At 42.7% G+C, this 21,348-nt stretch overlaps 1 protein-coding gene across 1 annotated transcript; it reads left to right on the forward strand.

The window, feature by feature from the left end:
- The first annotated feature begins 9,883 nt into the window (after positions 1 to 9,883).
- LOC117444305 (transmembrane protein 269-like) lies at positions 9,884 to 21,266 on the forward strand. The gene is made up of 3 exons (XM_071202725.1): positions 9,884 to 9,953; positions 10,139 to 10,342; positions 21,193 to 21,266. Exons 1-3 carry the CDS (start codon positions 9,887 to 9,889, stop codon positions 21,264 to 21,266), a joined length of 345 nt encoding a protein of 114 aa, XP_071058826.1. The 5' UTR covers positions 9,884 to 9,886.
- Positions 21,267 to 21,348: the final 82 nt, after the last annotated feature.

The raw sequence follows: 21,348 nt of genomic DNA on the forward strand, positions 1-21,348 counted from the left end.
ACCCGCCGATTTGCATGCATGATAAAGACATGCATGATAAAGTTAGAATAATGTGCATCACTTTGCGATACAGAAAAGTTCAATCAAAATCTAGTCAACCCTTACGTGTTTGAGACTGCCCTCAGCTGAGTGTGAGAGTGGCGAACTGCTCAAAGATGTTATCCAAACATTAATACTCAGAACTAGTCAATCTTTTCATACATGCCTTCTACCATAAAGAATCAACCAGTGTCTTTATGCTTCGACACAATGGCATACCTTCTCTGAAACTCCCTAACTTCTGCAGCACATCCTGTTCTCTGGCATCTTCTGAACAAGTTAACAATACAAGATTCAATGTCTTTCATCTGCAGTGCTGTCGGGTACTGTGAAAGCTTGAATGGGTTACACTCGCTGTCCGGTTCACTTTCAGTTTGTGGAACAAAGTCCAAATCCTTTGCGTCATCCTCCATCTCAGGGTAAATATCTCCTCATCTATTTGACGCTCAGCCTCTGGGGTAACGACTCGAGGACTCATGTTGCCCGGGGTGGAGATCTGTAAGAATAAGAGAGTGAAAGTAGCCAAATTGGAGGACATGTTTTTTTCGTGATACCTAATAAAATCCAATTGACTTCAAGAAACTCTTGATTGACTTTTGATTATTTCATCGTAACTGACATCAACTGGTCGTGCAGCTCGATGCACAAAGCATGTAGACCACAAGGGGTTAATCCAAATGTCTACTCTCACTCGTTTTGTTGTTATGTACCAGAAATTCACATGGCAGTACATGCACTGTTCAAAATGATTAGAACACTTGGAAAATTCATTCATAGATTATTGTTAAAGTAATTTTTCGTGAAAAACCTAAAAGATTTTAAAAAATCACATTTTAATGATATTTTGAAATTGTGATATTTTAATTTTGTCGCTTACATTTTCATTTGGATATTTAGAAGTTGTAGGTAATGCAATGTAACATACTCAAGCTGCAGCCCCACATTATGAATACTTTATGAATTTTCCAAGTGTTCTAATAATTTTGAACGGTCAATCAATCAATCATCAATCAATGTTTATTTATATAGCCCAATATCACAAATGTTACATTTGTGATATTGGGCTTCACAGTGTGTACAGAATATCAGTATGACAATACGACACCCTCTGTCCTTAGACCCTCTGTCCTTAGACCCTCTGTCCTCAGACCCTCTGTCCTTAGACCCTCACATCGTACAAGGAAAAACTTCCAAAGAAAACCCAGTTTAAAGGGAACATGGAGAAACCTCAGGGAGAGCAACAGAGGAGGGATCCCTCTCCCAGGACGGACAGACGTGCAATAGATGCCGTGTGTAAATTGAAAAGATAATACATTTGCAACATAGGTAGTCCAAATGTTTGGAAATGCATGTGTGTATAATAGGAAGATGAATCCACGAGGATATCCATCCAGGACCTATGATCCAGGACCACAGCCACGACTCAAGATCCAGGGCTCGCGATCCAGGGCACAGGACCGCAGGATCATCCATGACTCCGGATCCCAGCGTATAGAGACACCAAAAAGAAAGACATGTGGGGAAGCTGGGTTAATCGGAACATGAGAGTACACAGGTATAGACAGAGAGAAGGAAGAAGTAAGATGTCCCCCGACAAACTAAGCCTATATCAGCAAAACTAGGGGCTGAATCTAATCAGCCCTAACTATAAGCTTTATCAAAAAGGAAGGTCTTAAGCGCACTCTTAAAAACGGATAGGGTGTCAAACTGGAAGCTGATTCCACAAATGTGGAGCTTGATAAGAAAAGGCTCTGGCTCCCATTGTACTTTTAGAGACTCTAGGAACAACCAACAACCCTGCATTCTTGGAACGCAATGCCCTAGTAGGACAGTAGGGTACAATGAGTTATTTAAGGTAAGATGGCGCCTGCCCGTTAAGGGCTTTGTAGGCGAGAAGAAGAATTTTAAATTCTATCCTGTGTTCTATAGGGAGCCAGTGTAAGGCAGCCAGAACAGGAGTAATGTGGTCCCTTTTCCTAACTCTGGTTAGTACACGAGCCGCAGCATTTTGAATCAGCTGAAGCCACTTGACTGACTTCTTGGTACTCCCTGATAATAAAGAGTTACAATAATCCAGCCTAGAAGTAACAAATGCATGGACTAGTTTCTCTGCATCGTTTTGAGGCAAGATATGCCTGATTTTTGCAATGTTACGTAGATGGAAGTAGGCGGTCCTTGAAATTGATTTTATGTGGGCGTTAAAGGATAAATCCTGATCAAATATAACACCAAGATTCCTTACAGTCTCACTGGAGGCCAAATTAATGCCATCCATAGTTAGTATGTCTTTAGATAATTTGTTTCGTAGATTCTTCGGGCCAAGTACAATAACTTCAGTTTTGGTCGTGTTTAACATCAAAAAGTTTAAGGTCATCCACGTTTTTAAGTCCTTAAGGCAGTCTTGAATTTTATTTAGATGATTAATTTCATCAGGCTTGATTGATAAATATAGTTGAGTATCATCCGCATAACAATGAAAGTTTACAGAATGATTCCTTATAATATTGCCTAACGGAAGCATATATAATGTGAACAAAATAGGTCCGAGCACTGAGCCCTGTGGCACTCCATGGCTAACTTTGGTTTGCGTGGAAGATTCATCGTTAACACGTACAAACTGAGAGCGTTCAGATAGATAGGACCTAAACCAGCCTAAAGCAGTTCCCTGTATGCCAACTAAGTGCTCTAGTCTTTGCAATAGGATATCATGGTCGATAGTATCAAATGCAGCACTAAGATCGAGCAAAACAAGAATAGAGACAAGTCCCTTGTCTGAGGCTATTAGAATATCATTTGTGACTTTAACCAGAGCTGTCTCTGTGCTATGATGTGTTCTAAAGCCAGACTGAAAATCTTCAAATAAATCATTATTTTTTAAGTAATCACACAACTGTTTTGCGACCGCTTTCTCAAGAATTTTTGAGAGGAACGGAAGATTAGAAATAGGTCTATAGTTGGCTAAAACCTCTGGATCGAGGTTGTGCTTTTTAAGAAGCGGTTTTATCACTGCTACTTTGAATGATTGTGGAACATAGCCTGATAATAAAGACATATTCATAATATTTAAGAAAGAAGTGCTAATTAATGGAAAAACTTCCTTCAACAGCTTAGTTGGAATTGGGTCTAACATGCACGTTGATGGTTTAGAAGAGAGAATCATTGAATGTAATTGTTCAAGGTTAATGGCTGAAAAGCATTCTAGTTTACTATCTAGTGTAATATTAGAACTTACGTTTCCGGGAGCTGTTGATAACACTATACTGGTCGAAGGCAAGAGGTCATTAATTTTGTTTCTAAGAGTAACAATTTTATCGTTAAAAAAGCACATAAAATCATTACTACTGAGTGCTAAGGGAATAGAAGGCTCAATGGAGCTGTGGCTCTCTGTCAGCCTGGCTACAGTGCTGAAAAGAAATCTTGCATTATTCTTATTCTCATCTATTAATGAAGAGTAGTAGGCTGCTCTCGCTTTACGCAGTGCTTTCTTATATTCATTGAGAGTAATATGCCAAATTAAACGAGATTCTTCAAGTTTAGTGGAACGCCATATCCTTTCAAGTTGTCTCGACTTTTGCTTTATTTTGCGGGTTTCGGCATTATGCCATGGAGCTAATCTATGTTGTTTTACTTTCTTCTTTTTCAAAGGAGCAACAGAGTCTAATTTTATTCGCAGCGCATCTATAGCACTATCAACAACATGATCAATTTGGGGTGGTGTACATTTTGTATAAGTTTCCTCCCCTACATGCAGACATGCTATCGAGTTAAGTATTGGTGGAATCTCTTCCTTAAATGTGGCTATAGCACTAACAGATAGGTTTCTGCTGCAAGAGCTTTTGACTAATGCTTTGTAGTCTAGTAACAGTACTTCAAAAGTTACTAAGAAATGGTCGGATAAAGCAGGATTATGCGGTTCGACTAATAGTTGCTCAATTTCAATACCATAAGTCAGAACAAGGTCGAGAGTGTGATTATAGCAGTGGGTTGGTTTATTTACACTCTGACAGAAACCAACAGAATCTAATATAGAGTTAAATGCAACAGTAAGGCTATTTTTATCATCGTCAACATGAATATTAAAGTCACCTACGATAATTACTTTGTCTGTTTAAGAACCAACGTTGATAAAAACTCAGAGAATTCTGATAAGAATTCTGAATAAGGACCTGGTGCACGATACACTGTAACAAATAAGATTGGCTGCAAAGTTTTCCAGGTCGGATGCGTAAGACTAAAAACGAGGCTTTCAAAAGAGGTATAATTACATTTTGGTTTAGTATTGATAAGTAAACTTGAGTCAAAGATTGCTGCAACTCCACCTCCTCGGCCCGTGCCTCGAGCAATATGAGTGTTGACATGGCTTGGTGGAGTGGCCTCATTTATGCTGACATATTCTTCATGTCTCAACCAAGTTTCAGTGAGACAGCATATATTATAATCTGATATTAAATCATTTACCAATATTGCTTTAGATGCTAGAGATCTTATGTTTAAGAGACCACATTTAATCTTCCTGTTTTGTTGCACTGTAGTAGTTGTTACATTTACTTTCATTAGGTTATTATGTATGACACCTCTATTAGGTTTTACCTTAAATTGTCCTTGGGCAGACACACACACCGCTAATATTGGGTATTTTATTGGGTTCGGGATTCCTATGGGTGACTGCCTAGGAGAGAGCGCAGAGAAGCGTGTAAGACTGCGACTCTGCCTCCTGGTCTCAACTCCAGTTCGTCATGGATTACGTCCACAAAGCCCTGAAATGTTTGCCGAAATGAGATCTGCACCTTTCAAAGTAGGGTGAATGCCGTCTCTCTTAATCAGACCAGGTTTTCCCCAGAAGGCTGTCCAATTATTTACGAAGCCCACATTGTTTGCTGGGCACCACCAAGACAACCAGCGCTGAAAGGATGACATGCGGCTATACATGTCATCATTGATCAGATTGGGGAGGGGACCAGAGAAGATTACGGTGTCCGACATTGTTTTAGCATAACTACACACCGACTCCACATTAAGTTTGGTGCATTCTGATTGGCGTAAACGAACATCATTACCACCGACGTGAATAACAATCCTACTGTATTTGTGTTTATCTTTAGCCAGCAGTTTAAGATGCGCCTCAACGTCGCCCGCTCTGGCCCCCGGAATGCATGTGACTGTGGAGGCTTCGGTCTCTAAATTCACGTGTCTCATAATAGAGCTACCAATAACCAGAGTTGGCTTCTCAGTGGGTGTCTCGCTGAGTGGGGAATATCTGTTAGATACGTGAACGGGTTGGTGGGGACCTGCGGGTTTCGCGTTATGCCCCTTCTGAACAGTCACCCAGCCTCCCTGCTGCTCGGGAGTTGCCGGGGGGACGGCTAAGAGGAGCTACATTTTGCCGGTCCGCACTGGCTAACATGGGCTTTACTTTAGCTGAGTTACTTTCTAAGATGCGGAGCCGGGCTTCTATGGCTATGATTCCCGCCTCCAACCTAACAACTATACTACATTTAACACATGTATCCTTACCAGTAAGGGAGGCCGGGAAGTAACCAAACATGAGACAGGAAGAGCAGGAAATAGCACCAGAAGGTGGGGAAAGAGCCATGGCTAGCTATCAAGCTAAAGTAGCTACCGTTAGCAAACCCGAAAAGAGTGTAGGCAACTGTGGAGTTACAGTCGCTAAGAGAATGAGAGTTGTGAGTGCTTAAGCTGTAGTAACGTGTGATTACAACGTCAGGCAGTTGCCGTGATCAAGAGTTTTAAAACGATCGATTAAGTTTAAGTTAATAAGCTATCAGCAGCAGAACAGGCACACGGGATACCCGGAGATGACAACAACAACCGGAAGTTACAACGTGCTCACCGCAATAGGTTCCTCCTTCCGGTACTGTATCGCCCAAGCCATGGTCACTTATCAAACATAGCATCCATACCTGTCTTGATACACTGAAGGAGTTCAAAAGTACTGACGGAAATGTTGAACACTCCTATCAGGCTGTATTCTGAGAAGTCCATTAAGCACTCGCCTCTGCAGGACTGTGCACTTGACACAGGAGATGGTTGTGGTTGCGTTGATGCGCTTGCATCCTTCTTCGAGTTTGATGAATAGGTTGGTCCACTGCAATGGCACGTATCATGTGATCCATGCGGTCTGCACCGACACATCTGTAAGTGCAGATCAAATAATAAATGTCACGGCACAATCTAGATGCAGAGAAGATCAATGCAATATATGTAACAAGGTGCAGTCGTGCGATATCATCTTCCCCCCCCCCCCCCCCCTTAAAAACCCACCCCACCTCAATTCACCCTCCACAGGTGGACCACATCGTCACAAATAACGCATTACAGTCCTTTAAAACATAACACTTACTTGACCAATGGAAAGGGAACGGAACTACTTCTTTGCACGTCACGATGGAGACGAATTCCTGACTCATCTATTTAGGCCTCTGTATTCAGTTGGTCCACTCCAATCAAATACCATGTCAATGTTATCTGCTTCAAAATGATCCCTAACATTCACTCGAGGAAGTGGGGGACCCATTAACAGATTAGCCCCCCCCCCCCGGTTAGTTTTCTCCGGTGGTTGACATACTGAGGGCTGGCCCTGACCTAAACCTGACAGAAGAACATGGCAGAGTAGATAGGTACATTATTTATCGTTTCAGGAAGATGCATGAAAAACAGACAAATATTGACATTTTGTGGAAAATGATTATTTGCATACTACATAATTTTATTTGCCACACCATTTTGGGTAGGTAGTAGGGATGTGCATCTCCATCACTGAGGCCAGTGCGATGCGCATCTCGATACGTTGCCACGATAAGATACATGAACGATACATTTGAAACACCAGGCGATGCGATACGATTCGATTCACCCCTGTTGCCAATCGATTGCGATTCAACACGATGCAAAATAATGATACTTCAATTGGTACGACAGAGGATTTTAGTTTTATTCCTTATATGCAGCAAATCATACATTAACAAAAAAAGTGCCTTACATATTTGGTGCTGCACATCCCATCATGCCGTTTATTTGTTTACTTTAAAAAGCTCTCCAGAGTACCATGTGATAACGCCTCGCAGTTAAACAATGTAAGGATGCATTGCTCATGATTAACAATGTGCTGATAACAGCTACCATGGTGCCATGCCCATACAGCTGCTGCCTGAGTGCTGAACACTCATCCAGAGGCCGACTCCCCAGAGAGCAGAGAGCAGGGGGTTCTATGGGAACAATGAAGAATACAAATAACCTTTCACAAACAGCTCTATCATAACTGCTCACAGTGAGGCAGACGCTGAGCTGTGATTGGCCGTCAGGCTGCTGTACACTAAACACCTCTCTCTGACAGAACGCCTCACTGAGTGATTTAAGTCTAACTTCAGGTTTCTCTGTTCAGCCGCAGACCCCATGGCGCCTCTTTATGTGCGTCGCTAAGTTCCTCGTACTACGTGTGTACTTTAAAGCGGCTCGCATCGTTTACAATCTGCGAGCGATTTTTCAAGTTGGACCGTCTGTAGTATATTAGTGCCGCGCAATAAAGTAATAAAGATACCTCACACAAAGGTCTACGGATACCTTATCACTCTCCATGAACCTGCGGTCAGCTATATAGCATAAAGGACTATTGCACCGTCTTTCTGGAACAATCCGAAGGGTTGCCAAACGTTTGATTTGTAGGTATTTTTCGGTGCGCTGTGTTTCTCTTTCTCCTCAACTTCCGTGTGTGTTGATAACTGAGACTCTCGGCCTCCGTAGTGGCGAAGCAAATATCAAGATCGTCTCTGCTGAGCGTTGACAAGATGAGGGGATTTTGAATCGTTTTTTTACCGATGCCAAGACGCTACGCAATCGATGCATCGCGAGTTCAACCCAAACTGTAGCCGATGTGCACCTCACACCGGTGGTCCCTAACTTTCAGTTAAACTTTTACTATCATTGAAGGCAAAGGAAAAGGGAAGCTTGTCTCCCTAGTCATCAGGCCTGAATCATGGCCATACTGACATTCCTGTCGGCTAATGTATTGTCAGGGCCCAGCAAACCACTTTAGAACATTTACTGATTTAAGCTCGAGAATTAAAGCAGTCTGGACGGTCTGAGAAACGTCGCCGGACAATTACAAACACTAGATCATTCCAAAAGATCCCTGTCTACAAAACTTCAAATTCAAATATTTTATTAATTAAAAGGCCAACTACAGGCAAACAATACAATTGTGTATATCATGTACTGCCCAAATAATATAAAATACAGTTTTCTAAAAAGGCAAACAATACAACCCCAATGTAGGCCTACTTAGTAGATACAATGGTTTTGATTGCTAGATATGTATGCATGTAGTACCACCCTTGCTAGCGATTCCCTCTCTAGTTTAGGCATACTCAGCTTCGTTGTCCCTGGCCATAGAATCACGATTTTATGGGGCCGGAAAAAACTGGGGGGAAAAAACACACTAGCCGGTACTACGCTATATATGGAAAGGCCACCAAAAACGGTCCTGGCCTGGACGCTAAAGGACGTTAAAACGGGGCTAGCCGCTGCAAATGGAAATGCGCTATAACATACCTTATTCTTACTCCGAGCACTACTTCTGCTCCTCCGTCGCTTCACACTTGCAGAGGGCGATTTCTCAACTGGCCGAACTGGTGTCCTGTGACACCATAAAGAGCCGATGGCACTTGCATCTCCATTGAGTAATGGTTGTTCTTTAATCCCCATGTTATGTTTTATCATTACTCTCAGAGTAGTCATCCGGAAATGTGAAATGTTCACTGCATAAATGAGCCTGTGAATCTCTCGGTTCGGGCCGGCCAACATTCGCTAGCCACTGCCTCCGAACGTACTTCCTACGCTTACCCGTTGGCAACAGATGGAAACCGAGCATTCCGTGGATTGTTCCAATCCGAATTGTGGCAATATTTCGCGATGCAATGAGAGTAAACAACATGAACAAAGCACATCCGTCAATTTGCCTCGACACCAACGCATAGTTCACGTCACTACGTCCGTTAATAAGTCATGTGACTCGTCCAAAATGGCGCCCGCCCACAGCGTTGATGTTATTTCGGTAATTAATCAGCTTAAAATCACTGATAACGTCATCGCGTTAAAAAAAGACTGGCAGAGACGGGTCTGTTTTATCGGATGATAATTATTTAACGATGCGTGTCATGAGCATTGCCTCCCTAAGTGGGCGCCCAGGGGAAAAGGTTGGGAGCCTCTGGTCTAGGGGGCTGTGACAAAAGACAACCAATAACCGAGGGAGTCAAAGGGAGAGTGAACGTTAACCAAAATGTTGAGATTGTGCCAAACCGTAGAAAGAAATGTAACAAAACGAGGCCTCTCTGAATCTATCCTTTGAAACTCAAACCCTCGCTATCTGAACTACTGGGAATGGGACGAAGCAACAATCCACTAACCTAGTGTCCAACAGATGTTATCTATGTGAGGAAATGTCCCCAAGCGTAGCCAACTCCTCCACCTCCAACACATTCCACAATGCTCAAAACAAGACTGAAAAGACGGTCTCATTTTTCCGTGCTGCGTTCAGGTGCAAAGCCGGAAGCTGTGGCATCAATGGGAGCTTTAACACATCCTGTTATTCACGATGCAATGTGTGACTAAGGTTCAAGGTTCAAGGCTTTTATCGTCGTGTGTACAGAGCTACAGTTTAGATCTGAGGCTCCTCCCACAGAGCAACACAATGACACAGATCAAATAGTGCAAGTAAATATAAATAATCGTCGCATTTGTCTATGTTGCGTTCAGGTGCAAAGCTGGATGATTTCGCCGACTTCACGACGTTCGGCATCGCCATCTCTGATGCTGAGGACCAACAGACCTGATGGACAACATCCTGTGTGTCTGCTACGTGCTTTCAGTGTTCGTCCGCCTCTGTTTCTACACCAGTGGTGAGAGTTACACTAAACACATCCTCAACTCCAGTAGAAGGACAGATACTCGTGTTTAAAGATACTGGTTTTAAAAGCTGTGTTAAAGTGCTTTCTGAACCTCACAGACTCTTCTGGCGGTTTCAATATGCATGCTGTTCAATGTGAACATGTCTAAGTGTAGCTTTGTGTTGTTATTCCCACAGGAGTCCCCTTCATGTACCGTGGTCTCCCCTGCATCTACTCCTCTGGGATCCTGGCCAGCGCCTCCCTGCTGTCGGGGGGGGGGAACGTCCCGATGCTGCGCATCATCACTGTGGCCATGATCCTCTTCATGATCAGCCAGAGCTTCTACCCTCACGACCGCGTGCTCGAGTCCCAGGCCTGGAAGAAGGCAGTGTACGCTGGAGGTAAAGACCATCTCACCACCTCCACCTTTTCACTCATCTCACTTTCATTTCTTTCCACTCCGGTAGCGTCGAGGAAAATAAGGTGGTTAACACAAGATGAAGCAACGTTAGCCTCCTTTAGCTTAGCGGAGGTGACGTGAAGTCATGTGACCGTGCTGTAGCTCCTTTATAGCCCAACATTAGCCTCCTTTAGCTTAGCGGTGGTGACGTGAAGTCATGTGACCGTGCTGTAGTTCCTTTATAGCCCAACATTAGCCTCCTTTAGCTTAGCGGTGGTGACGTGAAGTCATGTGACCGAGCTGTAGTTCCTTTATAGCCCAACGTTAGCCTCCTTTAGCTTAGCGGTGGTGACGTGAAGTCATGTGACCGTGCTGTAGTTCCTTTATAGCCCAACGTTAGCCTCCTTTAGCTTAGCGGTGGTGACGTGAAGTCATGTGACCGTGCTGTAGTTCCTTTATAGCCAAACATTAGCCACCTTTAGCTTAGGGTGGTGACATGAAGTCATGTGACCGTGCTGTAGTTCCTTTATAGCCCAACATTAGCCGCCTTTAGCTTAGCGGTGGTTACGTGATGTCATGTGACCGTGCGTAGTTCCTTTATAGCCCAACGTTAGCCTCCTTTAGCTTAGCGGTGGTGACGTGAAGTCGTGTGACCGTGCTGTAGTTCCTTTATAGCCCAACATTAGCCGCCTTTAGCTTAGCGGTGGTTACGTGATGTCATGTGAACCGTCCATTTCTAAGATGTTTTCCCTCCTGGAAGTCTTGGTTACACCTCCGACTCACTGGACATTTAATTAAATATATATTAATATGAAATCCATTATCTGCCTCACTCTCAGGGAAATAAATGTTAGGCAAATAAAATAAATTCCCACAAAAAATTCAATATTTTTCCATTTTTCATGCAGATTTTTATCATTTTCTAAAAACATTAAATAATTTGCCTACATGTACCTTAACCTACCGTTTAGTTGGTCACTTTAGGGTTACAGCAAACAAAGAATATTTTAAGGCCAGCCAAAGTTTTCTGTGGTTCCATTCATGAACCAGAGCCCTCAAATTCATGATGTAAGCTTTCCATGACATCATAATAATAATAATCCTTATATTTATTATAGCGCTTTATCAAAGCCTCTCAAAGCGCTTTACAAATACAGATTACACATACAGATCATACATGCAATGGTCATCTACTGTGGACAATACCCACAGGAGCAAATTCGGGTGAAGTATCTTCAAGGACACAATGGCCTGACGTAGTGGGGCGGGAGCGGGTTTCGAACTGGAGTTCCCCAACTGATGATCAGACCACTGCGCCACCCGCCATTTGCATGCATGATAAAGACATGCATGATAAAGTTAGAATAATGTGCATCACTTTGCGATACAGAAAAGTTCAATCAAAATCTAGTCAACCCTTACGTGTTTGAGACTGCCCTCAGCTGAGTGTGAGAGTGGCGAACTGCTCAAAGATGTTATCCAAACATTAATACTCAGAACTAGTCAATCTTTTCATACATGCCTTCTACCATAAAGAATCAACCAGTGTCTTTATGCTTCGACAATGGCATACCTTCTCTGAAACTCCCTAACTTCTGCAGCACATCCTGTTCTCTGGCATCTTCTGAACAAGTTAACAATACAAGATTCAATGTCTTTCATCTGCAGTGCTGCGGGTACTGTGAAAGCTTGAATGGGTTACACTCGCTGTCCGGTTCACTTTCAGTTTGTGGAACAAAGTCCAAATCCTTTGCGTCATCCTCCATCTCAGGGTAAATATCTCCTCATCTATTTGACGCTCAGCCTCTGGGGTAACGACTCGAGGACTCATGTTGCCCGGGGTGGAGATCTGTAAGAATAAGAGAGTGAAAGTAGCCAAATTGGAGGACATGTTTTTTCGTGATACCTAATAAAATCCAATTGACTTCAAGAAACTCTTGATTGACTTTTGATTATTTCATCGTAACTGACATCAACTGGTCGTGCAGCTCGATGCACAAAGCATGTAGACCACAAGGGGTTAATCCAAATGTCTACTCTCACTCGTTTTGTTGTTATGTACCAGAAATTCACATGGCAGTACATGCACTGTTCAAAATGATTAGAACACTTGGAAAATTCATTCATAGATTATTGTTAAAGTAATTTTTCGTGAAAAACCTAAAAGATTTTAAAAAATCACATTTTAATGATATTTTGAAATTGTGATATTTTAATTTTGTCGCTTACATTTTCATTTGGATATTAGAAGTTGTAGGTAATGCAATGTAACATACTCAAGCTGCAGCCCCACATTATGAATACTTTATGAATTTTCCAAGTGTTCTAATAATTTTGAACGGTCAATCAATCAATCATCAATCAATGTTTATTTATATACCCAATATCACAAATGATTACATTTGTCTCAGTGGTCTTCACAGTGTGTACAGAATATCAGTATGACAATACGACACCCTCTGTCTTAGACCCTCACATCGTACAAGGAAAAACTCCAAAGAAACCCAGTTTAAAGGGACAAAAATGGGAGAAACCTCAGGGAGAGCAACAGAGGAGGGATCCCTCTCCCAGGACGGACAGACGTGCAATAGATGCGTGTGTAAATTGAAAAGATAATACATTTGCAAACATAGGTAGTCCCAATGTTTGGAAATGCCTGTGTGTATAATAGGAAGATGAATCCACGAGGATATCCATCCAGGACCTATGATCCAGGACAACAGCCACGACTCAAGATCCAGCGCTCGCGATCCAGGACACAGGACCGCAGGATCATCCATGGACTCCGGATCCCAGCGTATATAGACACCAAAAGAAGACATGTGGGGAAGCTGGGTTAATCGGAACATGAGATGTACACAGGTATAGACAGAGAGAAGGAAGAAAGTAAGATGTCCCCGACAAACTAAGCCTATATCAGCAAAACTAGGGCTGAATCTAATCAGCCCTAACTATAAGCTTATCAAAAAGGGAAGGTCTTAAGCGCACTCTTAAAAAAACGGATAGGGTGGTCTGCCGCCCTGAACACACACTGGAAGCTGATTCCACAATATGTGGAGCTTGATAAGAAAAGGCTCTGGCTCCCATTGTACTTTTAGAGACTCTAGGAACAACCAACAACCCTGCATTCTTGGAACGCAATGCCCTAGTAGGACAGTAGGGTACAATGAGTTTTAAGGTAAGATGGCGCCTGCCCGTTAAGGGCTTTGTAGGCGAGAAGAAGAATTTTAAATTCTATCCTGTGTTCTATAGGGAGCCAGTGTAAGGCAGCCAGAACAGGAGTAATGTGGTCCCTTTTCCTAACTCTGGTTAGTACACGAGCCGCAGCATTTTGAATCAGCTGAAGCCACTTGACTGACTTCTTGGTACTCCTGATAATAAAGAGTTACAATAATCCAGCCTAGAAGTAACAAATGCATGGACTAGTTTCTCTGCATCGTTTTGAGGCAAGATATGCCTGATTTTTGCAATGTTACGTAGATGGAAGTAGGCGGTCCTTGAAATTGATTTTATGTGGGCGTTAAAGGATAAATCCTGATCAAATATAACACCAAGATTCCTTACAGTCTCACTGGAGGCCAAATTAATGCCATCCATAGTTAGTATGTCTTTAGATAATTTGTTTCGTAGATTCTTCGGGCCAAGTACAATAACTTCAGTTTTGGTCGTGTTTAACATCAAAAAGTTTAAGGTCATCCACGTTTTTAAGTCCTTAAGGCAGTCTTGAATTTTATTTAGATGATTAATTTCATCAGGCTTGATTGATAAATATAGTTGAGTATCATCCGCATAACAATGAAAGTTTACAGAATGATTCCTTATAATATTGCCTAACGGAAGCATATATAATGTGAACAAAATAGGTCCGAGCACTGAGCCCTGTGGCACTCCATGGCTAACTTGGTTTGCGTGGAAGATTCATCGTTAACACGTACAAACTGAGAGCGTTCAGATAGATAGGACCTAACCAGCCTAAAGCAGTTCCCTGTATGCCAACTAAGTGCTCTAGTCTTTGCAATAGGATATCATGGTCGATAGTATCAAATGCAGCACTAAGATCGAGCAAAACAAGAATAGAGACAAGTCCCTTGTCTGAGGCTATTAGAATATCATTTGTGACTTTAACCAGAGCTGTCTCTGTGCTATGATGTGTTCTAAAGCCAGACTGAAAATCTTCAAATAAATCATTATTTTTTAAGTAATCACACAACTGTTTTGCGACCGCTTTCTCAAGAATTTTGAGAGGAACGGAAGATTAGAAATAGGTCTATAGTTGGCTAAAACCTCTGGATCGAGGTTGTGCTTTTTAAGAAGCGGTTTTATCACTGCTACTTTGAATGATTGTGGAACATAGCCTGATAATAAAGACATATTCATAATATTTAAGAAAGAAGTGCTAATTAATGGAAAACTTCCTTCAACAGCTTAGTTGGAATTGGGTCTAACATGCACGTTGATGGTTTAGAAGAGAGAATCATTGAATGTAATGGTTCAATGTTAATGGCTGAAAAGCCTTCTAGTTTCTATCTAGTTAATATTAGAACTTACGTTTCCGGGAGCTGTTGATAACACTATACTGGTCGAAGGCAAGAGGTCATTAATTTTGTTTCTAAGAGTAACAATTTTATCGTTAAAAAGCACATAAATCATTACTACTGAGTGCTAGGGAATAGAAGGCTCAATGGAGCTGTGGCTCTCTGTCAGCCTGGCTACAGTGCTTGAAAGAAATCTTGCATTATTCTTATTCTCATCTATTAATGAAGAGTAGTAGGCTGCTCTCGCTTTTACCGCCAGTGCTTTCTTATATTCATTGAGAGTAATATGCCAAATTAAACGAGATCTCAAGTTTAGTGGAACGCCATATCCTTTCAAGTTGTCTCGACTTTTGCTTTATTTGCGGGTTTCGGCATTATGCCATGGAGCTAATCTATGTTGTTTTACTTTTCTTCTTTTTCAAAGGAGCAACAGAGTCTAATTTTATTCGCAGCGCATCTATAGCACTATCAACAACATGATCAATTTGGGTGGTGTACAGTTTGTAATAAGTTTCCTCCCCTACATGCAACATGCTATCGAGTTAAGTATTGGTGGAATCTCTTCCTTAAATGTGGCTATAGCACTAACAGATAGGTTCTGCTGCAAGAGCTTTTGACTAATGCTTGTAGTCTAGTAACAGTACTTCAAAAGTTACTAAGAACTGGTCGGATAAAGCAGGATTATGCGGTTCGACTAATAGTTGCTCAATTTCAATACCATAAGTCAGAACAAGGTGGAGAGTGTGATTATAGCAGAGGGTTGGTTTATTTACACTCTGACAGAACCAACAGAATCTAATATAGAGTTAAATGCACACAGTAAGGCTATTTTTTATCATCGTCAACATGAATATTAAAGTCACCTACGATAATTACTTTGTCTGTTTTAAGAACCAACGTTGATAAAAACTCAGAGAATTCTGATAAGAATTCTGAATAAGGACCTGGTGCACGATACACTGTAACAAATAAGATTGGCTGCAAAGTTTTCCAGGTCGGATGCGTAAGACTAAAAACGAGGCTTTCAAAAGAGGTATAATTACATTTTGGTTTAGTATTGATAAGTAAACTTGAGTCAAAGATTGCTGCAACTCCACCTCCTCGGCCCGTGCCTCGAGCAATATGAGTGTTGACATGGCTTGGTGGAGTGGCCTCATTTATGCTGACATATTCTTCATGTCTCAACCAAGTTTCAGTGAGACAGCATATATTATAATCTGATATTAAATCATTTACCAATATTGCTTAGATGCTAGAGATCTTATGTTTAAGAGACCACATTTAATCTTCCTGTTTTGTTGCACTGTAGTAGTTGTTACATTTACTTTCATTAGGTTATTATGTATGACACCTCTATTAGGTTTTACCTTAAATTGTCCTTGGGCAGACACACACACCGCTAATATTGGGTATTTTATTGGGTTCGGGATTCCTATGGGTGACTGCCTAGGAGAGAGCGCAGAGAAGCGTGTAAGGACTGCGACTCTGCCTCCTGGTCTCAACTCCAGTTTGTCATGGATTACGTCCACAAAGCCCTGAAATGTTTGCCGAAATGAGATCTGCACCTTTCAAGTAGGGTGAATGCCGTCTCTCTTAATCAGACCAGGTTTTCCCCAGAAGGCTGTCCAATTATTTACGAAGCCCACATTGTTTGCTGGGCACCACCAAGACAACCAGCGCTGAAAGGATGACATGCGGCTATACATGTCATCATTGATCAGATTGGGGAGGGGACCAGAGAAGATTACGGTGTCCGACATTGTTTTAGCATAACTACACACCGACTCCACATTAAGTTTGGTGCATTCTGATTGGCGTAAACGAACATCATTACCACCGACGTGAATAACAATCCTACTGTATTTGTGTTTATCTTTAGCCAGCAGTTTAAGATGCGCCTCAACGTCGCCCGCTCTGGCCCCCGGAATGCATGTGACTGTGGAGGCTTCGGTCTCTAAATTCACGTGTCTCATAATAGAGCTACCAATAACCAGAGTTGGCTTCTCAGTGGGGTGTCTCGCTGAGTGGGGAATATCTGTTAGATACGTGAACGGGTTGGTGGGGACCTGCGGGTTTCGCGTATGCCCCTTCTGAACAGTCACCCAGCCTCCCTGCTGCTCGGGAGTTGCCGGGGGACGGCTAAGAGGAGCTACATTTTGCCGGTCCGCACTGGCTAACATGGGCTTTACTTTAGCTGAGTTACTTTCTAAGATGCGGAGCCGGGCTTCTATGGCTATGATCCCGCCTCCAACCTAACAACTATACTACATTTAACACATGTATCCTTCCCAGTAAGGGAGGCCGGGAAGTAACCAAACATGAGACGAGGAAGAGCAGGAAATAGCACCAGAAGGTGGGGAAAGAGCCATGGCTAGCTATCAAGCTAAGTAGCTAACCGTTAGCAAACCCGAAAGAGTGTAGGCAACTGTGGAGTTACAGTCGCTAAGAGAATGAGAGTTTGTGAGTGCTTAAGCTGTAGTAACGTGTGATTACAACGTCAGGCAGTTGCCGTGATCAAGAGTTTTAAAACGATCGATTAAGTTTAAGTTAATAAGCTATCAGCAGCAGAACAGGCACACGGGATACCCGGAGATGACAACAACAACCGGAAGTTACAACGTGCTCACCGCAATAGGTTCCTCCTTCCGGTACTGTATCGCCCAAGCCATGGTCACTTATCAAACATAGCATCCATACCTGTCTTGATACACTGAAGGAGTTCAAAAGTACTGACGGAAATGTTGAACACTCCTATCAGGCTGTATTCTGAGAAGTCCATTAAGCACTCGCCTCTGCAGGACTGTGCACTTGACACAGGAGATGGTTGTGGTTGCGTTGATGCGCTTGCATCCTTCTTCGAGTTTGATGAATAGGTTGGTCCACTGCAATGGCACGTATCATGTGATCCATGCCGGTCTGCACCGACACATCTGTAAGTGCAGATCAAATAATAATGTCACGGCACAATCTAGATGCAGAGAAGATCAATGCAATATATGTAACAAGGTGCAGTCGTGCGATATCATCTGCCCCCCCCCCCCCCTTAAAAACCCACCCCACCTCAATTCACCCTCCACAGGTGGACCACATCGTCACAAATAACGCATTACAGTCCTTTAAAACATAACACTTACTTGACCAATGGAAAGGGAACGGAACTACTTCTTTGCACGTCACGATGGAGACGAATTCCTGACTCATCTATTTAGGCCTCTGTATTCAGTTGGTCCACTCCAATCAAATACCATGTCAATGTTATCTGTTCAAAATGATCCCTAACATTCACTCGAGGAATGTGGGGACCCATTAACAGATTAGCCCCCCCCCCCCGGTTAGTTTTCTTCCGGTGGTTGACATACTGAGGCTGGCCCTGACCCTAAACTGACAGAAGAACATGGCAGTAGATAGGTACATTATTTTATCGTTTCAGAAGATGCATGAAAAACAGACAAATATTGACATTTTGGTGGAAAATGAAATTATTTGCATACTCATATTTTATTTGCCACACATTTTGGGTAGGTAGTAGGGATGTGCATCTCCATCACTGAGGCCGATGCGATGCGCATCTCGATACGTTGCCACGATAAGATACATGAACGATACATTTGAAACACCAGGCGATGCGATACGATTCGATTCACCCCTGTTGCAATTCGATGCGATTCAACACGATGCAAAAATAATGATACTTCAATTTGGTACGACAGAGGATTTTAGTTTTATTCCTTATATGCAGCAAATCATACATTAACAAAAAAGTGCCTTACATATTTGGTGCTGCACATCCCATCATGCCGTTTATTTGTTTACCTTTAAAAGCTCTCCAGAGTACCATGTGATAACGCCTCGCAGTTAAACAATGTAAGGATGCATTGCTCATGATTAACAATGTGCTGATAACAGCTACCATGGTGCCATGCCCATACAGCTGCTGCCTGATGTGCTGAACACTCATCCAGAGGCTGACTCACCAGAGAGCAGAAAGCAGTGGGTTCTATAGGAACAATAAAGAAAACAAATAACCTCTTTCACAAACAGCTATTTCATAACTGCTCACAGTGAGGAAGACGCTGAGCTGTGATTGGCCGTCACAGGCTGCTGTAAACTAAACACCTCTCTCTGACAGAACACCTCACTGAGTGATTTATCTCATAGTCTAACTTTCAGGTTTCTCTTCAGCCGCAGACCCCATGGCGCCTCTTTATGAGCGTCGCTAAGTTCCTCGTACTACGTGTGTACTTTAAAGCGGCTCGGCATCGTTTACAATCTGCGAGCGATTTTTCAAGTTGACCGTCTGTAGTATATAGTGCCGCGCAATAAAGTAATAAAGATACCTCACACAAAGGTCTACGGATACCTTATCACTCTCCATGACCTGCGGTCAGCTATATAGCATAAAGGACTATTGCACCGTCTTTCTGGAACAATCCGAAGGGTTGCCAAACGTTTGATTTGTAGGTATTTTTCGGTGCGCTGTGTTTCTCTTTCTCCTCAACTTCCGTGTGTGTTGATAACTGAGACTCTCGGCCTCCGTAGTGGCGAAGCAAATATCAAAGATCGTCTCTGCTGAGCGTTGACAAGATGAGGGGATTTTGAATCGTTTTTTTACCGATGCCAAGACGCTACGCAATCGATGCATCGCGAGTTCAACCCAAACTGTAGCCGATGTGCACTCACACCGGTGGTCCCTAACTTTCAGTTAAACTTTTACTATCATTGAAGGCAAAAGGAAAAGGGAAGCTTGTCTCCCTAGTCATCAGGCCTGAATCATGGCCATACTGACATTCCTGTCGGCTAATGTATTGTCAGGGCCCCAGCAAACACTTTAGAACATTTACTGATTTAAGCTCGAGAATTAAAGCAGTCTGGACGGTCTGAGAAACGTCGCCGGACAATTACAAACACTAGATCATTCCAAAAGATCCCTGTCTACAAAACTTCAAATTCAAATATTTTATTAATTAAAAGGCCAACTACAGGCAAGCAATACAATTGTGTATATCATGTACTGCCCAAATAATATAAAATACAGTTTTCTAAAAAGGCAAACAATACAACCCCAATGTAGGCCTACTTAGTAGATTACTAGATTGCTAGATATGTATGCATGTAGTACCACCCTTGCTAGCGATTCCCTCTCTAGTTTAGCATACTCAGCTTCGTTGTCCCTGGCCATAGAATCACGATTTTATGGGGCCGGAAAAACTGGGGGAAAAACACACTAGCCGGTACTACGCTATATGGAAAGGCCACCAAAAACGGTCCTGGCCTGGACGCTAAAGGACGTTAAAACGGGGCTAGCCGCTGCAATGGAAATGCGCTATAACATACCTTATTCTTACTCCGAGCACTACTTCTGCTCCTCCGTCGCTTCACACTTGCAGAGGGCGATTTCTCAACTGGCCGAACTGGTGTCCTGGTGACACCATAAAGACCGATGGCACTGCATCTCCATTGAGTAATGGTTGTTCTTTAAATCCCATGTTATGTTTTATCATACTCTCAGAGTAGTCATCCGGAAATGTGAAATGTTCACTGCATACATGAGCCTGTGAATCTCTCGGTTCGGGCCGGCCACATTTCGCTAGCCACTGCCTCCGAACGTACTTCCTACGCTTACCCGTTGGCAACAGATGGAACCGAGCATTCCGTGGATTGTTCCAATCCGAATTGTGGCAATATTTCGCGATGCAATGAGAGTAAACAACATGAACAAAGCACATCCGTCAATTTGTCCTCGACACCAAACGCATAGTTCACGTCACTTCCGTTAAATAAGTCATGTGACTCGTCAAAATGGCGCCGCCCACAGCGTTGATGTTATTTCGGTAATTAATCAGCTTAAAATCACTGATAACGTCATCGCGTTAAAAAAAGACTGGCAGAGACGGGTCTGTTTTATCGGATGATAATTATTTAACGATGCGTGTCATGAGCATTGCCTCCCTAAGTGGGCGCCCAGGGGAAAAGGTTGGGAGCCTCTGGTCTAGGGGGCTGTGACAAAAGACAACCAATAACCGAGGGAGTCAAAGGGAGAGTGAACGTTAACCAAAATGTTGAGATTGTGCCAAACCGTAGAAAGAAATGTAACAAAACGAGGCCTCTCTGAATCTATCCTTTGAAACTCAAACCCTCGCTATCTGAACTACTGGGAATGGGACGAAGCAACAATCCACTAACCTAGTGTCCAACAGATGTTATCTATGTGAGGAAATGTCCCCAAGCGTAGCCAACTCCTCCACCTCCAACACATTCCACAATGCTCAGAAAACAAGACTGAAAAGACGGTCTCATTTTTCCGTGCTGCGTTCAGGTGCAAAGCCGGAAGCTGTGGCATCAATGGGAGCTTTAACACATCCTGTTATTCACGATGCAATGTGTGACTAAGGTTCAAGATGCAAGGCTTTTATTGTGTGTGTACAGAGCTACAGTGTAGTTATGGCTCCTCCCACAGTGCAACACAATAACA

This window comes from Pseudochaenichthys georgianus, unplaced genomic scaffold (genome assembly GCF_902827115.2).
Source record: "Pseudochaenichthys georgianus unplaced genomic scaffold, fPseGeo1.2 scaffold_791_arrow_ctg1, whole genome shotgun sequence".
Lineage (NCBI taxonomy): Eukaryota > Metazoa > Chordata > Actinopteri > Perciformes > Channichthyidae > Pseudochaenichthys > Pseudochaenichthys georgianus.

Coding starts and splice junctions, on each gene's coding strand:
- LOC117444305 (XM_071202725.1), top strand. CDS start 9,887: ATGGACAACATCCTGTGTGTCTGCTACGTGCTTTCAGTGTTCGTCCGC. Junction 9,954..10,138: donor CCTCTGTTTCTACACCAGTG/GTGAGAGTTACA, acceptor TTATTCCCACAG/GAGTCCCCTTCATGTACCGT. Junction 10,343..21,192: donor GAAGGCAGTGTACGCTGGAG/GTAAAGACCATC, acceptor TGCTGCGTTCAG/GTGCAAAGCCGGAAGCTGTG.